This window comes from Onychostruthus taczanowskii, unplaced genomic scaffold (genome assembly GCF_017590055.1).
Source record: "Onychostruthus taczanowskii isolate IOZ18803 unplaced genomic scaffold, ASM1759005v1 scaffold36, whole genome shotgun sequence".
NCBI classification, from domain to species: domain Eukaryota; kingdom Metazoa; phylum Chordata; class Aves; order Passeriformes; family Passeridae; genus Onychostruthus; species Onychostruthus taczanowskii.
This window is the reverse complement of record NW_024501015.1, coordinates 3,286,699-3,314,639: the sequence shown is the minus strand read 5'-3', so window position 1 is coordinate 3,314,639 and position 27,941 is coordinate 3,286,699. Positions and strand designations below refer to the sequence as shown.

At 42.9% G+C, this 27,941-nt stretch overlaps 1 protein-coding gene across 1 annotated transcript in view; it reads left to right on the top strand.

Moving 5' to 3' along the window:
• Positions 1-17,366, top strand: part of COLQ (collagen like tail subunit of asymmetric acetylcholinesterase) — a 38,423-nt gene extending 21,057 nt beyond the window's left edge. The window contains exons 7-17 of the mRNA XM_041411521.1: positions 1,010-1,072; positions 1,975-2,001; positions 2,620-2,664; positions 3,391-3,426; positions 4,309-4,389; positions 7,534-7,630; positions 9,272-9,411; positions 12,132-12,251; positions 12,836-12,956; positions 15,215-15,317; positions 17,297-17,366. Of these exons, the coding sequence (XP_041267455.1) occupies positions 1,010-1,072; positions 1,975-2,001; positions 2,620-2,664; positions 3,391-3,426; positions 4,309-4,389; positions 7,534-7,630; positions 9,272-9,411; positions 12,132-12,251; positions 12,836-12,956; positions 15,215-15,317; positions 17,297-17,366 (903 nt within the window). The remainder of the gene's footprint in view (positions 1-1,009; positions 1,073-1,974; positions 2,002-2,619; positions 2,665-3,390; positions 3,427-4,308; positions 4,390-7,533; positions 7,631-9,271; positions 9,412-12,131; positions 12,252-12,835; positions 12,957-15,214; positions 15,318-17,296) is intronic.
• Positions 17,367-27,941: the final 10,575 nt, after the last annotated feature.

Genomic DNA, 27,941 nt, shown 5'->3' with positions numbered 1-27,941 from the left:
TCTAATGCTGGTCTCCTCTGTTCTTTAGGTAGGTTCACAGTTTCATTTCTTCTGATCTTCATAAATTTCATTTTCCTGCCTGTCAGTGAAGGCTCCAGTTGAATACAGTGCAGAAGATCTCTGTAGTTATTTCATTTGGTTGTGTCTCTCTCTGTCCCCATCTCTGATCTCCACAAACTTGCAATATTCTTCCTCACCAAAGATATTTGCTGCATCCCCATCTTGTGGTAAATCTCCAGTAAGCTGCTGTTTCAGGTTTTTAAACTCATACCCACCTCTGTGGATATTTGCCATTTCTTCAGCTGGTTCTTCTTGTCTTCTCTTACTTTGACACAGCCTAACTTCAGTCCCTATTTCTCTTACTTCATTCCTTCAAGTCTTGTCTGAACTTCTGCAGGGGCAGCAGCCAACGGGAAAATCCCCACCATTTCTTGGACAGTGAAGGCTAAAGGAGAGTGAGAGCCAAATGTGTCCTGCTGGTAGCACTGCTGCATGTCTGGGGGTCTACTCTCTATTTCATGTTAGATATAATTAGTTGACAGCAGCCAGAGAAGCGGTTGTAAAACTTTTTCATTATTTACTGGTTCCAAATGACTGTTCAGCACATGGTGCCTCAGAACTACAATAAAAATAGTCACTATGCCCCCAGAAGCTGTGAGGCATGCAGCAAAATGCCTTTCTTTTCTGCAGCTCAGTGGAGGTGATGCTGGGTAGAGACAATGCACCTTCACTCAGAAAAGGATGCACTGCTGATGGTGCTTTACTTGTCCTTTAAAACTGGGAAAACTGAAGCAAAAGTTACCCACACAAGAAAATTCAAATAGAAGATGAAGATAAGATGTGAGGGCTCAGGCAGAATACAATTGCAATATAAACCCCTGCTCACAACGCTACACCAAGGTCAGGCTTAACTATTTGACATAAAACCTGAACCAGTGAACTGTCAGACATTCAAATATGACCTCATTGGAGAGCCTCATTCAATAACTCTCTTTATTGAACCCTTTAGGGTGAAAAGGGAGAATTGGGTGTGATGGGATTGCCAGGTACAAGAGGACCAATGGGCTCCAAGGTTTGTTAACCAAACTGCATTTTCAGACATTGGTTTCTAACGCTCTGCTGACAGCTGCTTCCCTCATGAAATTTCTGGAAAGCATTTATCAAGATATATGTATCTAATACAGATTAAAAAATATATTCTACATCACGCAAGGTTATGTTGTCTGTTTGAGCTTGGCTGTGGTTTTTTTTGGCTTTTCATAAAAATGCTTTGGCAAAATGTCAGTAATTTATTTTAAAAGTAAGCTCAGATATAATTGTGTCCCACTGGAAAAATGGAGTTCTTAAGCATATCTGCAGTATTAAATCATGTCTGCAATGCTTTCCACCCACCTCATAAGACTGTGAAGATAATTTTGGTCCCCTACTAGAACTAGGCATATTACTGGCAGTTGAAATAAATTATATAATTAGTTTCTTCAAATAGAAGATTAGAAAGAAAAGCTGAACACTTTTGTTTATTCTATGTTTCTTTAAGAGAAACTCAGTTTTATGTTAATGATCGCACTAGATTACTTAACTGTAACTTAAGTGGGTTCCATGGGGGAAAAAACAGCAACCAAACACACAAAACACAAAAAATTATTTTAGATTATTAATTGTGTTATCTAATGTTTTATTTACATTCAGTCACAATTTATTTCACTTGTTTCTATTTCAAAGCATAATCAAAGCTGCTGGCTTTACCTGGCTTTTTCATAATGGCTTTTGGGCTGAGCTGTCTTGCCTTTAATTCACATTTCACAATTCGGTTTCAGTGCAATTTTAGGAGCTGTAAATATTCATTTGCCTTTATGTGTTGATGCAATTAATTATTTGTGCTTCATTCTTTTTCTTCACTTCAAAGTTTGAAAGTCCGTCTTCTTGGGTGATCTTGAAAGCGAGAAGCATTAAAATATCTATCATTCCCTTTAGGGTTTTCCTGGAACTAGAGGAGAAAAGGTCAGTATGACAACAGCATAATGTATAATTTAACATTTGGAAACACGTTTAAAAAAAATGCAGCTGTAGAAATGAGGTTGAATTTTGATGAAGTCTAAAAGTCCCACTGAGAAATGAAAACTTGTATTGAGAAGGAGCAGTCTTGTGACTTGAGCTGGGTGCTGAAGAAGTGTTTTACACCCTGTATCCTCATGAACAAGCTGCTACAGTGAAACTCACTACAGGTTCCCCATCTGCAGCATGGGTAAAACAATCCTTAATTGCTGGTCTGGTTTAGTTAGGTGACACATGCTTTGGCACTGGGACACTTTGTGCTGCAGGATCTTATAGTGTGACCTGAACTGGGGAAAGAAGCCAACTGGGAAAAAAAATTCAATTGGAAAACATTATGTCCAGGAAAGCATATATTTAAAGTAATTATCTGGGGAGAATTAGTCCCTTTTCCTACAGTCCCTAGCATTAATTCTGTTATGATATCAGTAATGAAGCATATCCCTCACTCTGAAGATATTACTGTATTCTGTTGACTTCAATAATGCATTGTATAAGAAAAATATTTTTTGCTTCATCATGAAATGGTAGTAATTAGGCTGTTGTTCTACTGTTATCTCTCTTCAGGGATCCAGAGGTGACAGAGGCGACAAAGGAGTCAAAGGAGACCCGGTAATTCTCTTTTCCAGATGGCTGTGAATGTGCATCTGAGGATCAATGTGTTCTGGCAGGGAAAAACAGGAGGGGCATGGAGGAAAGGATCCTGAAAGCATCTTCCAGGGAGGGCAGAAGTGGTGAGGGAAAGCAGTAGTCCCATCTGCTGGGAGGGCAGTGGGCAGCTCCATGTCCCTGTGCCCCCAGCCCAGTGCCAGGGGTTGGTGAGTCACAGGAGGATTCCCCTGGAGGTCATCCCAGCCCCTCCTGGGCTGTGCAGCCCAGAACCACAGCAGCTTCCCAAAATGCTTTCAGCTGGTCATGTGATAATACTGGAAGAGGAAGAGGGGGAGAGATTAATGGCTTGGGGGTTCTTTGGACTAAGAAAGGAAAAATAAACTACTTTTGGTGTAAATGGAGAAATGCCATCCCCAGGCAGGCTTTGGGACTTGTCCAGGCAGCAGAGCTGCCTGTAGTCAAGAGAACAATCAGGATGATTTTGCCAGAGAAGCAGAAACTGGCAGCAGAGGATCAGACAGAGAGTAATGGCACCATGCAAGGAGCTTTATAGTAAAGTTTTGCTTATAAATCTCCACCTACTGCATTACCTGCAGTGCTGAGTCAGTGCAGGGGTTTTTACCTGATAGCCACACATGGCACTTATTTTTTTCCTTCCAACGAAGGTGCTGCTTTGTCAAAGATCACTACACATTTTCTGATTATTTTTATCCTTTGACTTTGTAGGGAGAAATAGGCTTCCCCGGAATGCTGGGACAAAAAGTAAGTGGGCATGATATGTTGGGGAGTAGTGTGAAATGCTGAGACAGGCTCAATGAGTGGATTCAGAGACTTCCTGGATGGCATAAGACATTGAAGTTCTTGTTTGACTCAGAAACCAGCACTGCTTGGACTTCATCAAATTCTTTAGGCTTTTTAATTTAAGAGAAAACTCAGATTTAGCTCTTTTGTGCTGTTTCTCTTTTTCCCCCAGATTATTTCTTTAGTTATAATCTTTCTCCTATTTAACTGCCCTAATTACTAAGGTTTTATTCACTTGAAACTAGTAAATATTTCCTTCCCGATACTCTAAAACAAAATGACACTACTGTATATAGCAGTGATAACCCTGACCGGTTCTTAAGTCATCATTATTCTGTACTTGAAAAACAATCAAAATTCAGGCGCTGGCTTATGGAAAACCTAAAGGTGGATAATTTTAGTGCATAATCAAACCATGTCTCTGAAATTAGAAAAGGAATTGATAGTTGTTTCTAGAGAGATTAGAAGGTGGTGAATTCACCTTCCTTTCCCTAAGTATTTTCATCACATGTGCATCTTAACAGCAAAGCAAGACATTGCAAAGGGGTCAGAGAGCTTTCCCAGCCTCGACCTCTCCAAGTCTCTAAGTGTGTTTTTGATCTCATGTGGCCTCTTCCTTAGGAAAGGGTTTTTCAGGGGAATGTGGGTAAATGGTATGAGCTTCTTTTTACTTCATGTTTGTTTTAAAATATTTTATTATAATTTTGGATTTCTAAGAAAGAAACGGTGCCAGCATTATCTAGAGGAATCATGTGAATGAAAACCATGTGCATCTGCTGTCTTGCTCAAGGCAGGTAAAACCATGTACTTAACTCCTTCTTCCTTCCCTCTGCAACTACCAAGGGAGAGATGGGCCCCAAGGGACAGTCTGGAGTACCAGGACACAGAGGACCTATAGGAAGACCTGGAAAACGAGGCAAACAGGTAGGACCATGGTGTTTCCTCTTCCTGTGACTCTTGGCATCTGTGTGACTGTGTGGTCTAAGCTCTTGTACCATGCACCGTGTTGCACAGGGAGTGGAGAGAAGCCCTAGAACTCTTCACAGGCATGCACAGGCTACACAGGAGTTAAAGCCTCAGATTTAGGGCTGGAGTCTTGTCTGCAGCATTCAGATCCCTGCCCAGGCAGCATGGGAAAAGATGTTTTTATCCTGGATTGGTAGTGAAATCATTTAATACAGTTCAAGCAGACCTTGAAGGCTTCCTTTAAATCCTAAGAAGCACAGAGCTATGGTCCCATCCCCACCTGACAGCTAGAGAGCTCAAAATTATGCTAGCAGAGCTATATCTTCAGAGTTTCAGGTGAATTGTAAAGATACTGACTCCATCAACGCATCATTTCAGTGGCAGGGGCTCAGCTGGAAGTAGTTTATTTACAGTCTCCTTATGCCCAGCGTGGCAAGGAGAGGCACATCCCTGCTTCACTGTTGCCCTGATAAGAGCAGGTAATATCTGAAGTGACAAAGTAGCCAATGTGGGGGAAAAAGAAGAGTTAGGTGTTAGGGAGGAAGTAATAGATCCCCAAGTAAGGGAGGTATGAGTAATGTAAGTCTCCTAGATGATCCACAATACATTTTTTTGTCCTAGATTTGTCAGGTTTTAAAAGTTGGTGTGTGCTCTTTGCTGATTTTGAGTTTGCTTTATTTTTTTTAAACACTGTTCATCTGTCCTTCCTGTGTGCTGTGGAATATCTTTCCATAGTGTAAGACAAGAGAAGATGCAGTGCCTGCAGATCAACTTGAACACCGTGCACTCCTTATTTGACCTTAGACATTTTGTCACCTTATGCTGTGGCTTAATAAAAAAATGGTGACATAAGCATGTCATAATTTAAGACAACAATCAGTGCGACCAAAAGACCTATAGTCTGCTTCTAGATTGGTGCTTTCAGTCCTAACGCTCAGTACACAAACCCCTTTCTGGTGCCCTGAGAGCAATCTTAGCACTGATTCAGCATGAAAAAGGCTTTCCCTCTCTGTAACTGGTGAACCTGCTATTTCCTTTCTTCTTTTCTAATCCTTTGAAAAAAACAGGGAGTGGCATTTTAAAGTTCTATGGGTCTGGCTGCCACCTTCAAGTGCTGTAGTTCTCTGGCTGTTTGTTCAGCTGAGAAGATAGTTTCCACCAGCATGAGGCCGTTTCCTGTCTCTTGATCCAGCTGACATGCCTAGATAAAAGCAGCTAAATTAAGCAGGTGTCACTTCCACTTCCATTTCCAGATATGTCTTGATTAGCTTACTGACTTCTTCAAGTCTCCCTGCCTCTGAGACAGGCTCTTCCTGAAACGTGGCCAGGAGCTGGGAGTCACAAGTCACGGCCTTACACAGCTGACCGAGATACAGCACCCAAAGCTTTATAACTTGGGAACTGACCCCAAGCAAACCCAAGTTTAGGGTTTCAGTCTTGAGAAGGAGGAATGACTTAGGGCTTTAGGTAATGCTACTTTGAAAGAAAGGGCATGAACACAAATATTGTCAATGGGAAAAGCTTCTTCCAATGCCATGGGCACGTGCGAAAGATAAACAAGGAAAAACATTGAACATCAAGCCTTACCGTCATTATTTAATCCATCAATGCTAAGTAGGAGGGCATTAAGCATTCATCCCTCCAAGCAGGGGACACAGAAAACAGCTTCTTTTCAGTCAGTACACATCTGACTGGCACTGCCTTGCCTCTGTCAAATTGCTATTGTGTGAGGGAAGGAGATTTCCCACAGTCTTCTTCAGGGCTACAAAATCCTGGTCTGCTAGTTCTGTGTTGCATAGTGTAAGAAGTAATTAGAGATCAGCATCACTGACATTCACATAAATCCTGAAATGTTTTTATGGCTCAGGGCTTACCTAATAGGATTAAACAAAGCAAATATTCAATTAGTTCTTTATAGGCCATGGCAAAATCAGCCTTCCTCTGCTGAAATTGTGCAAGCGACATTCAAATGTATCCATGAGATGTAACGTATTCTATAACAAGAATTATTTCAGCATATATTAATATATATGCTTTGCTACTCTTGAATTAGACATGCAACCATTCACTGTATGATTCTGAATGCACATTAACCTGGAATTACACCATCTTCAAGGAAAAAATCTCTTTTGTCATTAAAAGAAAGCTTACATAGCACACATCATTTTTATTATGTTAAATAATGTTTGCTGTTACATAAAATCAAGTGAGAATTTAAACTTTAAGCTATGTAATACACTTCTGAAATTAAAGCTGAGAAATCCAAGCCTTGGAGAGTATATGAGCAGGAAGGTAAATATAGTTATTTTTAATAAGTGTCACCGTATTAAATTCAGGAGCAAAAAATAAGAAGGTGCCAAACAGTTCTAGGCTGAAACTTTCAAATGCCTTAGGGTATGCACAAACAAGCTCCCACGAGGCAAATTAGGGCTGATTTTAGAGAATATTAGCTATTGCGTGTTAACTGTGTGGAAGCCTCTCTCCCACAGGTAATTTTGCAGCATTTGCTTCTGCTGCCAGAGAGACATAATTTTTCAGCATAGTGTTGCTAAACACTAAGCTGCACTTGTAAGGCCAAGCCCTTGCTTGGCTTGTGATGATTTGCTATCCTATCTATACCCATGGTGGAAGCCGAGGAGATACAGGAATCCAGGCACCTCAAACATTCTGAAGATAGTGTGAGCATCAATGTCATTAGTGAGTTCCTGAAAGGCTGCACCCTAAGACTGGGAAGTGTCGCTTTGGAAGCCCTGGACAACTCCTCAGTGATTTTTCCCTTTCTTTCTCAGTGGCACTGACTTCTAGAGAGTTACTGGGGTTAAAAAGGCATCCTTAAAGAAAGGCTATCAAATGATTGAAGTCAGAGCAGGATGGTTCCTGACCCCTCACAGGGCAGGTCCCTGTGACCCTTCTCATTTGGGAGCAGAAGTCACCTTTCTGTCTCCACCTAGGAGAGGCCCTGTTCCCTGGGATGGTGTCCATGAAGCTCACATTTTTTCTGGCAAAGATCTTGGCTTTCTTAAATGGGAAGCCAGTGCTGGCTGGGATAGGTTGCTTCTTACTGATAGCTTAGCCAAGAAATGGATGTCACTTCTCTTGCAGGGACTCAAGGGAGACATTGGACCGGCAGGTGTCATGGGCCCACCCGGTAGGCCTGGCCCTGTTGGCCAGCCGGGCCCCCCTGGACCGTCAGGACTAGGTAAGCCCAAAATGAAGTGACCCCCCAGGAGTGTCCCCGCTCCCCAGCCCCTCCTGGCCCATCAGGGACACACAGGCCACTCTGCACAAAGTGCTGCAAGCCTTTGTTTGCTCTTCCATCAATGGCAAGGAGAGGATTTCTCCTGGAGGCAGGTCATGCCATCCTTGTCCATTATTTTAAAACCTACTTTATGGCTTCTGATGTTTCAGATAAAACCAAAGCTAAATCCTATGCGGTCCCTGAGGGATTTTTTTAGATGGAGACAGTGAAAAGCCATCTGGCAGCCTTGGAGAGACAAGGTAATCTCCATCATCAAAGGTCTGCCTCTCCAGATATCCTGGCTCACAGTGAAAATCTGTGATTTCTAATCAGCCAGGAATGTTCACCCTGTGCGGCTCTGCAAGGGAAAAACAGATGAGATTCAAGTTACAGTGTCATTAAGGAAAGAAGGGAAGGGAATGGAAAGGGATAGGAGCTGGGGGCAGAAAACAGCAGTGGAGAAAATCTCTATATAATTAAGTACTTAAAATCTATTTTCATTGCAATTGTGTGTATTGTAGAAATTATGACAAAAACCTTGTAATAAAGTAATTGTACATCTTCAGAGCTGTGCATGCACATGAACCCTGGTCAGCTTCTGGGTCCAAACATGGATGCAAAGGACAATACATGACCCACAACACACAATGTCCCCTTCCATTTTGCTTGCTCTTTTCTTTCCCTTGCTTGCATTAGCAGACAGGAGGTCTCTTCTTGTGGTGCTGTGGAAATGGAACATCCGTAAAACTGGGCGCAGCTTCAGAACCTTCATATATCTCATGTCTCCCATTAAGAAACATCTTTGCTTGAGTAAATTAGCTGGAAGCTTTCAGAAGGCAGAATTTTTACCGTGCTGATGGGAAGGCAGCCAGGACCTCAAGGTTACTTTTTCAAGGCTTTATTCCATCCACAGAAAGTTTATGTGTCAGGGTTATTAATCTTTTTCCTCCAGAATATAAATTCTGATCCTAAAAGACATTTCTGCAATGATGCAACTGCTTGCAGTATGACCATATTGGCTCTTAATCTAAATCTGCAGAGCAGTGCATCCTTGCCAAACTTTGAAAGTTAAAGAGCAGTATTTTTTTTTTATTAATATTAATTAAAACATTAAAAATCTCCTGCATTTTTAGTTTGGTTTTTGCAGTATAGAAACCTGTATAGAAACAGCATTGCTCAAGTTGTTGTAAAAAGGCACAAGTCCAACCTGTTGTGCACTTCTACAGAGACTGACTCTACAAGGCTTGGTGCGTAGGTGCTGTAGAGTGATCTGTGTGCTCATCCTCTCCTGAATTTCTGTAGCTTCAAATGGGCTGATATTTATTCTAAGCAAATGATCTCTCTCTTCCTCTGTAAAACTGGAAGGAAAATTCAGAAGGTGATCTGAAATAATATGACTGTGTTAAAAAACTGGCATCTTTCTCCTGAAGTACTGGAATTAGTGCCTCCCTTCGGCTCCCAGTGGAATTGGTGGGAGCTGTGCCTATCTGAAAACCTGGGCAAATGCATATACCCACCTGACCTGTACTTTTTCCACTAAGTCTGTGTGTGTGTGGTGTGTAGTAACCTCATAACAAGGCAACCTGGAATTCTGCTTCCTAGGGCAATTTGCAATAGGACCAAAGGGAGAAAGAGGACTTCCAGGGCCTCCAGGGAGATGTCTCTGCAGAACCCCACAGCATATGAGTAACCCATCATATGAGCAATCTGTGTTTGGACACAGCTACCCAAAAGTTCCCGCGGTAAGCAGGTTTTCTGGGAGGGGATGTGAGCAGTTCTGAAATGCTTTTATTAAGAGGTGTTGTACTCACTAATACTTTTTGTTTAATAGGAAGATATATAGGCAATGTGTGATTTCTAGTACCTAAAACCTCTGAGATCCAGAGGTACAAAAGAGTTCAGTTGTAACTTGTTGTGTGACTGATGTGCTGAGATGCAGGTGTTCCAAAACATCAGTAAGGTGGCATATTTTTGGAAATATTTTTCAAGCCTGGGGGTGCTCTCTTTCATCTACTGTTGTACATATATGATCTGTCCTTTATATTTCAGGAAATCAAAATACATTTCAGATTGATCAGTAAAGTGAGAATACCTTTCTTGTTTGTTTGGGGCTTTTTTAAGACAGTGATTTCAGAACTGAATATAGGGATCAAGCATTTCACATATGCAATGGATCTTTCTCCCAAAGCACAGACCCTCAATAACAGGAGTTTCCACAAACTGAGAGAATCAGGTGTCTGGGCTCCAGTCTGCAGGCATACACATTATATAGCTGATTTACATCTCTAGCCTTGAAAACATTTTTATGAGCAAATTGGACAAAATACTTTAAAGGACAAGGCATTGGTGAAATGTGACCTAGTAATTTTTTATCGCTGATTTCTTTGGGCTTTGTAACTACTGTTTATGTACTTCTCCTTCTGCTGGGCCCTGCCTCATTATTCTGTGCAGTGCAGCACTTAGTCAGTGATGAAGATGCTCCCTTGGTGCTGTGTGCCAGCACGGCTCAGCCACTCCACCCATGCAAGTGGAAATGATGTGGAGTCTGGTTGTCTCTGAATGCCAATGAGCAGCAATTAGCTTTGTTAAAGCCCCACCTGTCACACTGTCAGAAAGCTGTCTCAGTGTGTGGAAGGGACACACTCACAACACTGTTAAACTGGGTGTCACTGGGTCATTGAGCTCAGCCTTTTGCACGGAGTGTTTCAAGTCTTGTCAGCCGTGCCAGCTGCTCACTCATCCCTGGTTGCGGTGCATTAGAAAAAACCTCCTGTTGTTCTGAAAACATAATGGTGAGAGATTAATGTGTTGAAATAAAGGTGTGTATCACACCACACTGTGTGCAAAAAAACCCCATCTTGTACTTTGCAGCATGGAAAACTCATAGGAAAAGCTTTAATTGTTCTCAATATAATGTAGAGGTCTCATTACCCTCCTTCTCCATCAGGCACAGTTTCCCATCTTAAAAGACAGTAATGGTAGTAATAGATCTTAAAAGATAGTAATGAAAGTGTAAATATTTAAAAAAGCTATCACTATGAGGCCCCAGGTGCCATTTTGTTGCCAGGAATGTGGGATGGCAAAAAGGCAAGTCTTAGCTCTGGAAATGAGGCACTTCCAGAGCAGCAATCCCTGTTTTTCCGCCTGCCCCATTTGTTTTACTCCCTCAAGTGTAAAGAACACTTTAACTTAAACTAGATCTTAAACATGACTATTGTTTATTCTGTTCAGATCCCCACCTATCTTGGGCCACTTGAAAGCTCTTTTCAGGGTTCTATAGCTGCCACATGGAAAAGATCCAGAGATGGTGCCCTGTGCCCTGGCCCTGTGGTTTGCCAAAGCAGCACATCCTTGTTGCCATCACTCATGCACCCAGCAGCTCCTCCAGAGGAGGGCAGAGGCTGGGAAACAAAGTCCTGTTTTTCTGTCACTGGCTTAGATTCATTCCATTTTTTAAAATCTTGTGCAATTTTAAAGGCTGATATCTGTAATGGTTTGAGACAGCATAGTTTTGCTATTGATTTCAAGAGAAATTTGAGCTCTGGGGCTGGGCCCTGAGCTCCTGAACACAATTACAGAATCAGTTCTGTGCTGCCTTCCTATTTCTTTGCTTCCTTTCATTCAAGCTGAAGGCATTTTTATTCAATGCTTCCTTAATGAAATGGCTTTTGTCCAGGGTTATGGGAATGTTCTGCTATGTAAAAATTTCAAGGTAACTTGTTTTTAAAAGAGCCAATTCTGTTTATGCTGGTGAGAATCAGACTCAGACCTAAATCTATTTTGCCCGGAAGCACTCCATTTGCTTTTTCTTAATTTAAAAACGGCTTGAATCTTACAAAAATTAACTTGATTAAGCTGCTGAAGGAAGAGATTATTTCCTAATGCCTTTTACATCCAATTTCAGTGACTGAGACATTAAAGAAATGGGTAAGAGAGCAGCTTGTCCTAATTTTTTCATTTTGAACTATTTTTTTTTCAGTGTAATTGAAGACTTGGCTTTAGACCATAATATATGCATTTAAAGAAATATGCATTTTAGTGCAAATTAAATCTAAAGAAAGTACAAAGAGGTAAAAGTTAAGTAAAGGTTGTATTGAACCATGCATTATTTATTCTGTAGCCACAAACATGTCTAAAAAGTTATAGTCAATCCACATTATGCCCATTTGGATTTTGCAATTGCTTCAGCATCAAACCATTTGAGCATCAGAAAGTTCTTCTCAGCAGTCACTGTGCACCACTAGTTGCATGATTTTTACTTGAGGATGTGCATTTCAAAATAAGGGCCCAGGAAACTCCGTTCTTCCATGGGTGTAAGTTCTCACCTCCTCTCTAAAAACAACTGAACCATTTTCCTGTATGTTATTTACCTATTTGAAGATACATATGCCAAAGTAGATTCTGTGATAATCCAAAGAACTTCTTGAGAAAGTCACCAATCACCTCTTTTTGTGTGCCCCAGATTTTTGTGGTGAATAACCAAGAAGAATTGGACCGGTTAAACACTGAAAATGCTTTAGCTTTTAGAAGAGATCAGAGATCTTTGTATTTCAAGGATACCTTTGGATGGCTCCCAGTCCAGGTGAAAATATGACTGTGGTCTCAGAAAACCCGTGAGTGCATGTTCCATTTTGAAATACAGAACATACTTCCATACTTAAGGTGTCATACAGAATCAGTTAAGCAAATGGGGGGAAGGCTCATTTTGGAACACTACCACAACTGTACATAATTCTGTGAATTTTGTTCACAGGAGTCTTAATTACTGAGGAATTAACTCAGCAGTGTTGCAGGTTTTGCTCACCTCCCTGTGAACCACTGGTGAACCAAACTAGAGCAGAGTTCAGGGAATTGTGGTGGTAAAAAGAGTTTTTATTTAGTACAAAATAAGGCAAAACTCACCAGGGTACAGAGTTGCAGAACGAAAACCCTGCAAACCAAACTCACATATCTACTTATTGCTTTAAGGAGCTAAGATGAGTCCTGCTGAAATTAGCAACAGGATCCTTCTTGTGTGTACTGGACTCTGTATAAACCCTCAGATGAACAAATAACAAGACATAAAAACCTGGTTGTGGGACCTGCCCCCCAGAGCCCTTCTCCTCTGCTTGCTATCCAGGCTGCTGCTGGTCTGGTTCAGTAACCACTGTGTGTTTGCCTGGCCAGCTCACCCCTTTGTACCCTGTGGATTACCGCTTCGAGGAGCGGGGTACCTGTGGAGATGGCATCGTGCAGGATGGCGAGGAGTGCGACGACGGCAACGCAGTTGTGACTGATGACTGCATAAGTAAGTCACAGCACAGCAGGAAAGGCTTCTTCCTGCCAGGGAAGGTGCATCACTTGTACCATAGGGTACAGTGCTTGTGTGTAGGAGAGCTCGCGTGGTTTGTGGATCCAGTGCAGGCCTGGGGAAAGGGAGGCACAATGGCCACCGGGTAAAAACTGAGGCTTCCATGCATGTGGATGGTGCACACCACACAGGACAGAGATGACAACAGCACTTCTCTGCATCCTTGCTGAGTCAGAGACTCTGCATTTCAGGGGCCATATCCAGCAGCTGGTTTACACACTCACACCTTTCCTGGGGGCTGCCAGCTCTCTCTAAAAGCTGTAGCACACCTTTGCAGTGCAGCACAGCCCTTGGGATAGACACTGACGCCCTTGGGATAGACACCTGCCAGCTCTCTCTAAAAGCTGTAGCACACCTTTGCAGTGCAGCACAGCCTTGGGATAGACACTGTTTCTTATGATAAAATAAGAACAACACTTTGGATTTTGTTATTCACTTGCATAGCAAAGGTGTCAGCCCACTCCCTTCACTATCAGGTTTACATAACATTTAATTCATGTCTACTCCATCTTCCTTTCATTTTGTTGATTGTGGATGGCAAAGAGCATATAAGCATTTGAGCAGCTGTGGTAACCTTCACTTCCCCCTCTCAGTTACTTTTACATCTTGAATCCTTCCCCAGAGCACAGCCCTACACCATTTCCACAAAGTAGCTTTGGTGCTCTGTTGTTCCCAGCAAAGGGATGCTTCTTCACAATTCAGAGCAATATCACCCAGCACTGAAAGATGCAATTTTTCATTTATATATCACTCCCTGACTTTGAAAATGGGGTGTGTGCAGCCATGGCCTATGCAAGTTTCTCCATCTACCTGTCCATCACCCTTCCTCTTATGACTTAGGAATCCCAGCCAACTTCTCAATGACAACAGGAAAGAGATTTCAAAGGCAATTCCATCTCAACAGGTCTAGGGAGATATATAAATAAAAGCCATGCTAAGCTTGCCTGACTGCAGAGTACTCCAGAGAGACAGCAGACAACATCTCTCCTGTTTCCAGACATGAGAAAACGATTAAATTAGAATTTGCAATCAGCCGTGGGGAACAACCATGTGGCAAGATAGTGTTCATCAGTTCTAGTGCCTGCAAAATTGTGCACTCTGTGTCTGAGGGCACATCATGCTCTCTGTGCTATGCATCGGCCAAAGCCTCAGTGGAGGCCTTGCAGCACACAGATTTCTGACACTGATGTGACCCATCATTGAGTTATTTGGAAATGAGCACGTTGTCATCATTCTTCTCCTGTAACTGAACCAAAAGGAAAAGGCTAGCCAAATGTTTAATGGATTTTATTGTAAAAAAAGGCTTGTTGGTCTTAGAAGTATCAATTTCTGATAAACACGTCCTTGGTGCAATTAATTAATCATTTCTATTTGTAAACAACCCATGTTAGCCTCTTAAAAACTACCCGAGTGTCTGTTTAATCCTTTGCTTAACACCAATGGATTTTCCCAGAAGATTTCAAAAAGATTTTAACTAAATTAATTTGTTCATGTTAGAAAGTCATTCTCAATGTGCTGAAGATATCAAAATCAAAGTCCAATTGCTAAAATGGCAAGCAAACCCACAAATTACTGCAGCCTACATGTCAGTCACCATGAAAAAATGTGACAAATCCCACTCACGCTCAAGTCAGTAGGAGTCAGCAGTGGGAAAAACATGGTTTTGGCAAACTTTATATATTTTATTTCTTTATAGACAGGCTGCATAATTCCGTTCATATGTGAAAAATGAACACATATGTCTGTCACAGCAGACAAACAGAGATATTGCACAGAATTGGATAAAGGTCTAGGTTGGGAATTTCAAACCAGTCAACCACCTAGGATTACTTTTTTGAGATTGCGGCTTCCCTGAATCATTTATGTTAACTGTATTTTATGTTTCCCTTAACTTGTTTTGATGGCAATTATCTATGGAAATAATAAGTTTTGAATAAGTGCTGTTGTAATTAGTGATTCTGTAGTAATTATTTTTAGTATTTATCCATTCTTTCCATTCATCACTGAAATTAGGCTAAAAAAGTACATTCTTTGTAGTGAACAGTACTGCTCCTCCTAAGACAGTCCTTACAGAATGCCTTCCCCAAAACACTTTGCTTTATCCTTAACCCTTAAAAAGCTAGTTCCGGTTACTTCACCTGTTTCTTTTACATCTGAAGTGCCTGGAAGGTATTTATTTCTTTATTTTTCACTAGGGTGTCGCCGTGCTTACTGCGGAGATGGCTACAAGCACGAGGGGGTTGAAGACTGTGATGGGATGGATTTTGGATACTTGACATGTAGAACATACCTTCCTGGGTATGTAAGAAGAGGTCTTCACTTTCGTTTGGTGGGGTTTTTTGGTTTTGTTTATGGAAGGGAGTTTTGTGTGTGTTTTTCCTTTCTTTTTTCTCTTTTCCATCTTTAAAACAGAGGAGTTTCACCCACTTAAATCTTGTTCCAGTGGGACCACTGCAAGTAGCAGGGAAGAAAGAGTCTATCAAATTATTTCTGTATATCATTGACTTCAAGGGCCACGTCTCATTTCACAGTAAGAAGTACATGCTTCCTACTGTGCAAAACAAATGAAGGTCACATAGACCTATGTTTGCCTATTTCTTGCTAAGATTTCCTTATATTTGTTAATATAATGCCCAGATATAACATAAGAAAAGGATGACAAGATGATCACACTGAAGGCAAAAAAGCCCACAACATCCAAACTGACCTCTTGCTGCCCTTTCCATTAATGGGTACTCTGGGGATGTGTTTGCTTCTGAATCAAGCAGTCGTCTGTCAGCTTTTCCATAGTGCAGGAAATCCATTCACCAGCAGATGCAAAGCCATGCATCTGTGTAGCAAAGTCCTTCATTTAAAACATCTGCTTACTGTTGACTTGCCTTCTCTGCCTTTGTTTAGGCAGCATCCTCTGGTCAGCGTTTTGCCTCCAACAGCAGCACCTTTATTTAGCTGTCAGGTATTGTTAGTGGCTAACAGGAAACATTTAATTTGCAAATTAAATTATGTGCAGAGCCCTCATCATTCAGGGCACAATAATGTGCTAATTGACAGGAATAAGAAACCACAGGATGTCTTTGTAAATCTAGTGCTGTGCTAATCCTTCCACTGTAATTGTTGGAGCACTTTTGGCATAAGAGATTACTGAAATCCAGACCAGTCAACCTGACAAAACTGAAACATTTTCGAGACTTCATCTTTAGACAGTGTGGAGTTGTTCTCTACTGTGAAAACTATTCCCTTCTAAGAGTCTGAAATGTGCTGCCCAACATAGCAGCACAAAAGCTTGAGGAAAACTTTATAAATTTCACTTTGCTTGTATATTCAAGCTGTTGAAGAGCAACTGAGATATTTTATTTTTGTATGTAGTCTGCAAATTATCTGCCAAACTAAAGAAAAAGCTGTGAATCATGAGAAAGTGGGCTGAGTACGTGAGTATGACACTCCCATGGGAGTTTTACCCTGAAGTAACCTTTCCTCCAAGAGCTCTACTGCAACTGATTTTCCCCTTTTTTACTCTTTCCAGCCCACAGATCCCTCCTCCTGTTTCACACACCTTCTCTTCAGATTTTATGTTAGTCTGACAATGTGGGTTATCCTAGGACGTAGTTTTAAAACTGCTTAGTCCACAGCTTGATGTTGTACATGGGTTATTCACTTAGACATTCCAGCAATAAAAACTCATTTAAATTCTTATTAACAATTCTGGTCAGGTCTTCAGTAGGTAGAGTCACTGCTCAGTTTAAGTCAGTAGGAAGACAAAATCTCTGGTTTTCCTTATTTTGCAAGGACTTTTCAATTCATTCTTTTAAAAATTATTTCTAATGTGGGAATGTGCCACTCTCATTATTTCAAGTACATGAAAAAGAAGTTAAAGGACAGGCACAGTCATGCCTGCTGAAGCTATTGGGAGTAACTGGAAAAACACTTAACTCAGAGCCTCAGATATTTTGTTCCACAGCTCCCGTGGGTGAGCGCCAGGGCCTTTGTCATCCACCCCCATGAAATGCTCTAGTCCTGATGCCAACAGGGATTTTATTTTTTTTAAATTGAAATTACTGGGAGTTAAGTCTTCACTCATAGTTTCTCCTGGACGTCTGTTTTGCTGACAGAGGAGAACACAGTCGAGCACTGATGAAAACTGCCCTCCTGTTTTGTTTTCCATATGCTGCTGCATATGCATATTCCGAGGTCCTTCACTCCTACGGAGAGTTACATCCAGGAGCCACGAAAGTGAACCCTACCATGCTTTGAAACTGAGATATTCTCTTTTATTCCAGGTCTTACGGGAAATTGCGCTGCACTTCTTACTGCTACATTGACTCCACACAGTGTCGATACTTCACATGAGGGGAGCAGAGGTGGGGAGCATCCCACGCCTAGGGGGTGCTAGGTGCTACATTATCACCTATCCAAGAAGGACTGGGACAAAAAAAACAAAAAAACCCACCCACCTCTGGGAAAACAAAGACACATCATGCTGCTGATGGCCATTCTGAGATTTTTTTTTTTTTTAATACAGATTTGTCAGATAGGGAAAAATAGGACCACTGCATCCTGTCTTAATAGAGAAATAAATGTCAAGCTGTGTGCGCCAGTGAGACTTCCATGCGGCTGTGGATGGCAACTTGCTCTCCATCACAAAACCAACATTAAACTACTGGAAGCTGAGTTTCATTAACCAGGAATGTCATATAACAATTACCTCGACTTAGCACTGTTAAACCCAAATATAATCTCTTCAGGGGTTTCATCTTTAACCCTTCTCTGCATAAACACAAAGCATATCCTGGATGCAGTGTTTAGAAGGACTTTCTCTTTTATTACAATGCGAACTTAGCAAGTGTTGTATCCACTAGAGATGACTTAGCAACTCTAAGGTTACCAATGCTCCTTCATTGGTCAAAGGAGTTAAAGTTCTTTCAGAATCAGCAAATCAGTCAAATAAGCTGGTTAACATCACCTTCAGGCAAAGGTGCTGTCTGTGTGTGTCTGCGCACTACAAGCAGTCACAGGAGACCAGCAAAACACACCACAAAGGACAAACTGGACAAATAAACTGTGAAATAGCCAAGAAGTCCTCTCCCAGGAGAAAATCAGACAAGGAGGGAAGATAAATAATGTATTTCTGTATTTTTCTCCTCTGTGCTGAGCTGGCTGGGCTCTGCCTGACCCCAAGGGGCTGGGACAGCATTGGTTCCCTGCCTGAAACCACGGCCATGTATGTACACATTGACTTCTCTCTGGTGTCCACACTGGAAGGTCTTTGCATTTGCAACCCCTTGTCCACCCAGCCATCGTCACTCAATTCCCAGTTTTCCCCTGTGCTCCCTCCCGCTCTGCCACGGGCTGTTTCTGCCGCCGCGTGCCCCAGTGAGTGTGCTCACGTTTGTATTGCCAAAATCAGACCGCGGAGTAGTGCGTTCAGGGATGCTCGGTCATGTTGTGCAATGTACATGTGGGGTTTTGGGTTTTGGGAAGGTCTCTCAACTATATCAGCTCTGATTGGAGTCAGGGTAGCGATATACTTATTTATTAGCAAGTAGTAAAGAGCAAATTTCACATAGAAAGCATACGAAATGTTACATGAAAAAGAGTCAATAACAGGAAATGAAACCAAGCATGTGTAGAATTCAGGACTAAAAGCCTTAAAACTAGGCATTACTTTCATACAAGCCACTCTTTCCTGCTTTGTGGTAAATGTTGTACAGGACTGTGTGAAATGTGTGAGTTATCTGTGCCAGTGACAGCACTGCAACAGCTGCGCTGACACTGGCACTTCTGTAGAGGTTAAATAAAGGTGGATGTTATAATGATACTGCATTAAAGCAATCTAGAAACACATGCAACTTTTACCACCTGCCTAGAAGACTTTAACTATGCATGTATAAAGTGATATTGGAAACCACCAATTAGCAACAAAAAAAAGAAAGAAAATTTGTGTACTCTTCATGATTATCACTTACCTGGGCTATTTATGTTGCTATGAAGCCAAGTCACCAGCATTTGTAGCCCAGTTCAACAGTTTACTTTTATTTTTTTTTCTTAACTGAGGTCTTAATAAAAGGTCCAGGAACCGCTGGGACAAGAAAATTGCCACAAACTCTGGAAATCTGGGCACTAGCACAGCTGCCTTTTTAATTTCCTGTGCTAGTGCAAGCAGCAGGTTGCAGCAGCATCACACCACGAGGAGCAGGCTCTGGTTGTTGGAGGCTCTCGAGGACAAACACACTCCCAGCAGCACATCCTGCTGGCCATCCCTCCTGGTGAACCCTTGGCAGAATCTGCTGGTGTTACCATCCTGGGGTGGAGACACTCCATCTGAACTACTCACCTTTTCCAAGGAGTTCATCTCAACCCCCCAAAAGGCTGGAGTCTCTGAGAAGTTGGTAATTCCAGTGGCCTTTCACCTTCAGTTTTTAGTTGGATCATTTTTCATTAAAAGCTCCTACCTCCAAAGGACATCTAAATAACAAAGTGACATGCATGGATGATAGAAAGTGTAAACAGAAGGTGTGGTCACCCAGGTAAAACTGTACTGCTCATGTTCAGAAAGGGGCCTATCAGCCTGGTCAGTCTGGGAACACTTGCACAGCATGGATTTTAAATGGACAAAGCAAGGTAAAATATAAGAAAATTAAAAAAAAGTTTCATACTACCATTACTGTCTTGCTCCCCTCAGAAGATAAAGCATGAGAAAGACACCTGGGAAGGTGTAAAGTATTTAAAATACTGCAAAAGAAATATTTTGCCTTCATTTCTGACATACCTGATTTATCATTAATTGGGTATTCTTCAACAGGGTGATGCCTGGTCTGCTGCAAATTGTTTTCCCTCCTCCTCTGAGTTTGGGAACTTAAAACATTGTGCCAAGACCGGTTCAAAAGTCAATTGGAATATTTCAGTTCATTGGACTTTTGTAGCTGCATACGCTTGTGGGAGAGTTTTCTAATGATTAGTATGCAACTCTAGGCAAGTACAAAGAATGATGTCATGCACTGTATTAATGTATACCAAAAAATCTGGCTTGCACTTAATATATGATTAAATATATGTAATTGCCTACTGTGTATATTAGCAGCTCATGTCAATAAATCATGCTACCTTAGTTCCCCTGTGTCCTTACTTACACTTATTTTGGCTTTAACAGCACAGTTTTTAAATATAAATACCTAGTTTAAGATGCTGGGGAGGGAAAAAACACCTCTTTTCCCATGCCTGCTGCCTCTCCCTGCCTGCCGTGGGATCCAGTTCTGTGTGGGCACAGTGACATGCACACAGCCTGCGAGTGTCACTGTGCACCCCTGCTCCTGGGCTTGCCACTGCCTCATCCCCAAACTGACCCCTGCAGCACGCCACGGGCAGAACAGCTCCACTTCCACTGATTTCCCATTGGAATCTGTAATGTTCTTGGTTTTAATAAGGCTTGGGCTGTAGTTTGGGGGATTATCTCCTTCTGCTACCTGATAATGTATTTACTGGCTGCTTTGTAACTCTCTATCGGAGGCTGAGCAGATGGCTGTGAAACAGAAAGCAGCAGCCTCGGGTGCTGATGGACAATGGGAATGGTGATGTTGGCACCTGGGATTTGGGCGCTTCTGGAACCTGGCACCCAGGCTTTGGGAAGAGGGTCCTGCCTGCTTCCAGAAGAGGATCCTGCCTTGCAGCCTGGGTGTCTGTTGTCCCAAGGCTTTTGTGTATAACAGAGAGTTCCAGAGAAGGGCAGTCCTTCCTGTCCCCAGGGGAAAAGGAAGTGTATTGACAGACAGAGAAAAAGTTGAGTCTATTTTCTGCCTGTCCTTTCTAAAAACTCAGCTTCTGTGACACTCACCTCTCTGGCACCCAGATGCCTACGTCATTTGTCATTTCTTGCTTCCCTTCAAATTGTTCAAAATCATAGCTGTCAAATCTGTCCTTGCCCATAAATCTGACCATGCACCTCATCTTCTTTCTTTCTTCTCATTTCCTCTAAAGACACCAAAATTCATATCCTTTGTAGCCTCCTGAAAACTCTGCAATGCCCTTGCTGCTCTGCTGGGTTTCACCAGCTTCTCCTTCAGTCTCTCACACCATCCCTTTTCTAACATCTTCTGCTTGTGACAGCCCTGCCATATGCCACAGCAAAGCCCCTTGCTCATGGTCCTTACCTTCTAAAAATTGTGGGATGCATTTCCCACTTCAGCCCCACCCATTTGTACAAGGAGAGAGGGGATTATCCTGAAACTGTGAGTCCCCAAGAACTGTCCTTGAGCCCCAGCTGTTTATGAGGAATAACAGTAGCAAGTCCCCGTTAGCTGTATTAGGGGACAACACAATACGCTTGGCTGCCACATACAATCAGGAGATGTCTTTTAAAAACATGACCAAAATAAACCCAAGAGAAGGAAATCAGTGCTGTGCTGTGGCTCTTTGCTGATATTTAATTCTATCACACACAATGCTGCAAGGAGATGTTTAGACCTGTTGGAAAAAATGATATTTTAATTCACAAAAGGTGAGGCAATGAGAGGGCTTTATAAAAGGCTTTCAAGATCTTTCTCTGATAGCTTCTGCCTAAGGAGATGGAAATGGCAAAGCAAGGGTCCCTTCCCAGGAAATCATTCCCTTGCATGGAAAGCACAGAATAATGGGCTATCGAACTCTGCAGCATAAGGTACTGGCAAAAGGACAGACAACAGGTGAATGCAAAATTTAGATCAAGAATTTGGATCAGAGTAATGATGCTTCTTAATCTGGCAAGAGACCATACAACTTGTAGACTATTAGAGCACTGTCAGGCCTTAACCAAAGAGAGAAAAGGAACAAAGCCTAAGCAAATGGGCCATTTGTATCTTTAATGAACATAGTGAAAAACCCCCACAATATTAATATGTCCAGTTACATGCCCAGCAATGTGCTCTATGCAGAAGGCTGGTGTCACTCCAGGGCCCAAAAGGCCAGAGCAAAGCCTGGGCACATGCTTTCATTGCATCAATAATTACTGGGGCATTGAGGAGGATGGCCCTGAACCAGGCCAGCCAGGGAAGGCTGCACTTGAAAGGAAGACCAGGCCAAATTATATTAGTGTACTCCTGATGGAAATTACATTAGTGGCTGTTTCCCTCTCTCCATCCCTGACAAAATCTTGGCACTTAAAAGGCACTGAGTTATAGCCCTGGCCTTTTGCAGCTTTTAATTCACTCTGACAGTTTCCCTGAGCATCTGAGGGAGGGTCCAGTTTGGATGCATAATCTTCTACAGTGACAGAGAAGAGGGTTTAAACAGACATATTTTGCTGCAGCCTTCCCACACACTACTGAGCAAGTGGCCCTCCTGCATGGAGTGCTACTCAGGATTTTCTTTGGAAAGGAGTGGGAAGGAGAATGGTGGAGCTGAACCTCCCAAAGCCACTGACAGCAAAGCCAAGGGATGCAGGGCATTGCATGGAGCAGGAACCACTCTGGCCAGTGTGGCTGGGCTGGGAAGGGCACAATAAATGAGCCAGGAGGAAGAGGAGGTAACATGAACCTACTCACACAGCAGCATGTTTAGTATATTTAGCAGCTTGGCAACTGATCACCCTCTCTTTGCCAGTCTAAAGTATCACCATTCAATGAGGGAATAAACTGACATCAGCATTAAATTCAAGCCCACAGCAAATTGTCTTTGACCCTTGTGCCAGGTGTGGAGGAAGCTTTCAGAAATCATCTTGAAGAGCAGTCAGACCCTGTCAGGGTCCGTAGCATCCTCTGTAGGGTAGACAGGGGAGTGGGTGTTGATGGTTATTCACTCTCACCCTCCTGGGAGGAAGAGACACCCAGTGGAATTTCCCACTGAGCCATCTCAGAGTGCTGACTTGCACCATGGAAAATGCATGCATGCAACACTCACTTTCCTTTGCCCTCCCTGCCAGAAGACCCCCAGTTTGATGGAGCAAGAAGAGAATCACTTGAGAACCCCATCTGTTCCCTGAACCCTTTGTGGGGTCCCAGAAACTCTTTAGTGACTAATTTTGTCTGGAATAGAAGAGCTACCATTGCTCCCTGCCTTGCTCACTTCAATTAGCCCCATGAAACTCATCATGCATGAGTTGGGAGAGGCTGTGCTGAGCCAGTCAGACATTTGGGGCAGGTTATGTTTGGTGCTTCCCATGCCTTCCTCTTGGAGATTATTTGATGGACAAATGGGGATATAAAGGAACCTGGCAACCCCGATGCTTCACAGCAATGTAAATTTCTTTTACACATTTCCGCTAGGTTTGACATTTTACCTGCCTGGTACTATTACTGCTCTGAGGACAGAATGTGCCAAGAAAGAGAACATTGAGGACTGCTCAGGTTTTGAGTTGTTAGCAGATTTAAAGGGGAGAATGACTGATGAGAGGTGAGAAACAGAATAGTTCAGGCAACTGAAATCTACAGAACTGGCTGGTTGAAATGTGCATATTATGGGCCAGGATCTACAGGGGGACTGGTTGTGAAATGCAATGAAATGCTGGGTGTAAACTGTGATGCCCCAGTACGTTCAGAGAAACCATCATAACAAGTTACTGTTTCGTGTCATTTGAGCAGAGGTTGGTTGTCAAACCCAGCTCAGCCCCAAAGCAGAAGCATGGGACCAGTGGGAAAAGCTGGCAATCCTGCTGGTCTTGGTGGGCACAGGGAAGGGCAGAGAGGCTCGCTCTGTGACAGGACTTTTTGAGCAAGACAATATCTGGTGTGAAAGGCTGCAGGATTACAGCTTCTAAATAAAGCTCTGAGAGCTGTACCTGTTGCTGCCTGGGGTCAGCAAGCGCTGCCTTGTGCTGCCTGAGACTGAGCTGTTACACTAACTTCAAGATGTCAAATGTTTGTCCTCTGCTCCACACTATCACATTATTTGATGAGCAATTATGTCCTGTAGGTTTGTCAGGGAGTAACCACGTGAGAGGGATGATTAAACTGCCTATGGAAAAAATGGAATAAATAGCTTGACATCACAGAGTTTGTACTGGGTTGTACTGGCAAAGAAGAAGAGAGCCCTAAGGACATGCAAATAATGTGGTTATTGCTCCTGCATTCAGCAGTCAAGTATCTGTCAGGCCATTTGCAAGGGGACTCCCCTGCTCTCTCCACCAGTAGTGCCCCTGTATTGTGCAGCCCTGAGGATGCTGGGGCTCCAGCTGCAGGGTACAGAGAGCTAAAGTTTCCTGCCAAAGCCCCCAGAAGGCCGTGGGGGGGTTTCTGCAGCACGGTGGGAGTGATGCCCGTGGCTCTGGCTCCTCTCTTTGTTTGCAACGCTCAGATCCACATTTCCCAGCAGGGTGGTCTTCTTGGTGAGCACACGGATATGTGAAGGTTGATGGCTTCTTAATTTCTGCTGTAACCACAGCAGATGAATTGCGTGGGGGTTTGGGAGTGGAAGGAGTTCCCCCACCCCACAACAGCTGTGGCTCAACTGAGGCTGAAGGACACAGGCCTATCAGCTGTAATTTACCAATGTGGTTATATACGCCCTGTATTTATTTAGGGATATAAACAGAGCTTTCCAGGCCCTGCCTTGGTTCCACCAAACTTTGAAGCTCATAAGAAACTTCTTTAAGGCAAGACTCCCTCAGCAGATTTTTTTTTTTGTGTGTGTGTGTGTCTATTTCTGTTTTAATAAAAAGGTGATAACAAATAGCTATTTTAAAAAAGTTCCACTGGTGTAGGAATATCCTGGTTTTATGTGTTCTTAGACATCTCTATCAATAGAAAAGAAAGGAGAGCTCCATTTGAGATAGTTGGTAAACAAAAAAATGTGATTGTGGATGGATAAATCCTCTCCCTGGATGGATAACAGCTACATACTCACAGGCTGAGAACATTGCTGGATGATATAGGGTTAAGAAAATGTAAATTAATATTTAATTACTTTATCCAAAGCGGAAGAGCTTGGACAGGAGGCAGTCCTATTTCAGAAGGAGCGTAGTCTGGATATATGAACTCTCCACACAAGACTTACATAAGTAAACAAAGTGCTATATGAAGAAACTTCTGGGCTGGCTGACAAGAAGCGTGTCCAAGTGCTTTGAAATAGCCCAGGGTTTTCCCCAGATTCTGCCCAGGGGCTGGACTGAGCCCCAGGGGACAGCAGCCTGCTCAAGGTGACTGATGAAGTGTGAGGCGGGGATAAGTAACAGTGACTATTTATACTCTGAGAGTGCACTGTAGATGGAAGGTGACAGAATATAGACCCTTAAAAGACTAGTGGGAAGGAAAGGGAATTGAGTAAGCTGGACTGAAGAAAATAAATAATGAAATGTCTTGGCATGACCCACTGGGTGACTGGGACGTTCAGTACATCCCGACAAGGAGAGGAGCACGTGCAAGAAGGTTCCTGTGCCCGGCTGGCACATCTGCTGAGGCAGAACTGTCAGTGCCTCACACCACAGCCAGGGGCACAGAACAAAGCTGTGAGGGAGAGCAGGCCCTTGCTCTTGGTGAGGGTGTTTCTGGCAAGAAAGCCCATTGTATTTGCAGGTGACCCCTGTGGCAGGGAGGGGTCTGATGATGAATCTGGCTATGCTTTCCGTATTTGCAGGCGACCCCTGTGGCAGGGAGGAATGATGAATCTGACTATGTTTTCAGAAGACTAATTTATTACTTTATAATAAATTATATTAAAGAATACTAAACAATACTATTCTAAAGAATACAGAAAAGGTACTTATTCACTGCTAAAAAGAAAATAATGAAAACTCGTGACTCTCTCCAGAGTCCCGACACAGCTTGGCCCCGATTGGCCAAGAGTCAACCCACACCAGAAAGCAATGAAACAATCACCTGTGGATAAACAATCTCCAAACACATTCCACACATGAGCAAACACAGGAGAAGCAAACGAGATAACAATTGTTTTCCTTTTTTTCTGAAGCTTCTCAGCTTCCCAGGACAAAAATCCTGGGCAAAGGGATTTTTCCAGAGAATGTGAATGCCACAAGAGCCTCTCCACGCTGGCCCAGGGCTCGGAGAGGCGCAGGTTTCACAGACATCCACCTCACCCTGCTGCACCCAGCCATGTGGTGCTCGTGGGGCAGAGCTGCTCGGTTGGTTTGGGAAAGCTGCTGCTCCCTTGTGTGCTACACAGAGCACTGAGCTCGAGTACCCGAGGCCACAGAGCCGATGTCACATCTGGCAGAGAGCGAGGTGCGCCCGGGGTGGCAGCAGAGGTGGCACTGCCCAGCTCCTCCCACCTGCAGGAAGAGGTGGGTACCAGCTGCTAAGCAAGAGAGCAAGTGGAAAGCTCTGACCTATAGGAAACTATGTGAGGCACGTCTGGTCTCTGAAGACTACAGATGAGCTGGCAATACCAGCACTGGAAACAGATGCTAAACTGATTGGAAGTTATTTTGGCAGAAAGCTACAGCTGGAGCAGGAGCACTGGTACAAACAAATTGATGAAAAATGCATTTCGGAGTCTCAGATCTGTTTGATTTTGGCAAAACAGGGAGCTGCCCTCTCTTTGGCATTGCTGTAGGGCTTTGCTCAGGCCACACACCAGTGCATCTTGCTTAAAGCAGTAAGGTACAGGCAGAGAAAGCAGCCAAACGCTGCTGGTTGGCACCAGCACCCACTGGGGAAGCAGCATCTTAGTGAAGCTCCTTGCTGATGGCTCTGGAAGGCTGTGCCACCAATTTCAGCTCCTCCTGCTGCAGGCAGAACTCCTGCACGCAGGGTGACACCTCCCTAGAGTCATGGGTAAACAATGAAAGACCCTGGAGAAATTTTACAAGACCTTGCAAATGAGGACACCAGCAAAGAAATACAGGCTGGTAAAAAGTGAAAGCTAGAGGAATGCCAGAACAAAACAAAAGCTGGAAAAGCCTTTTTCCCTAATCCCCAAAGTTGGGTTGAGCCTGTAGTGCCATCAGTGCAACTTCTCTGAGAACCATCCCCCTACAGGGGCAGGGCAGGGAAGCTGGAAGATTTCTGAGGCTTTTTTTTTTTTTTTGGCAACACACAAGAAACAAATCTAAAACCTGTGTTAAACACAAGAGGAGTGAAATAAATATCTGCTCATTAAGAAATATATTTGGGTCAATGTACTGAAATAATAGGAAAAAATATGACGTCTTGTACAAAAGCATTCAAACAGACGGACAGACAGCTTGGTTGCACCAATGTCTGGAAAGGTCTGGTGTACTGCAGCATCTCCTTGAATTCCTCCTCTCAGTCCTCATATTTGTGCTTGATTCTTAACCAGTTCTCAAATGGTAAAACTTTTCTTTCCATGGCTAAAATTCAGGGAACAACTTTGCATAAACATGTTAAGCTGATGCTTAAAACCTGTATTCCAGATTTTGCTGTAGTGCTGAACTATGGTCCCATATTTTGCATTTCAATAGCTTTTTATTTCCTAGAGGTCAGCAAAACTGCATGCCAGCCCCATGCTGCCCGCAGGTAGGCAGGGTTTCCAGCTGGGCTAGAAGGAAACCAGCCCACTGAAGGCCGCACTCTGCCTCGTTGCATGGGTCATAGCTTTGGTGCTGTGAACTTGCACTGCCTTTCCCTCTTAAAATCAGAAACACAGTTTTTATCCATACAAATAAACCCTAAGGAAAAAGAATATTTAAGAATATTTTTGTTATTACAGAATCTAATGTGTCCTCTTTGATATTCCCAGTCTAACTGCAGCACCTGTGTGTTCCTACAAACCCTACATGCTCAGCACACCAATTTATTATTTTGAACCATGGATCTAGATTCCTGCAGGGACAGGAATTTAGCAGCCAGCACCACATGCCCTGACCTTTACTAACAAATATAGCAAACTGTCAGAGCTGGGGCTCTTTCTGCAGTTCATCTGGGATCCTGTAAGGGTAACAGATTCACTTTTCTAATCAGCAGAAGTTGCAGCGAGGTGACTCTTGCCAGGGAAGTATTTTTTGTTGAGAAATCCCAGTGCATGTGATTTCTACCAGAACAT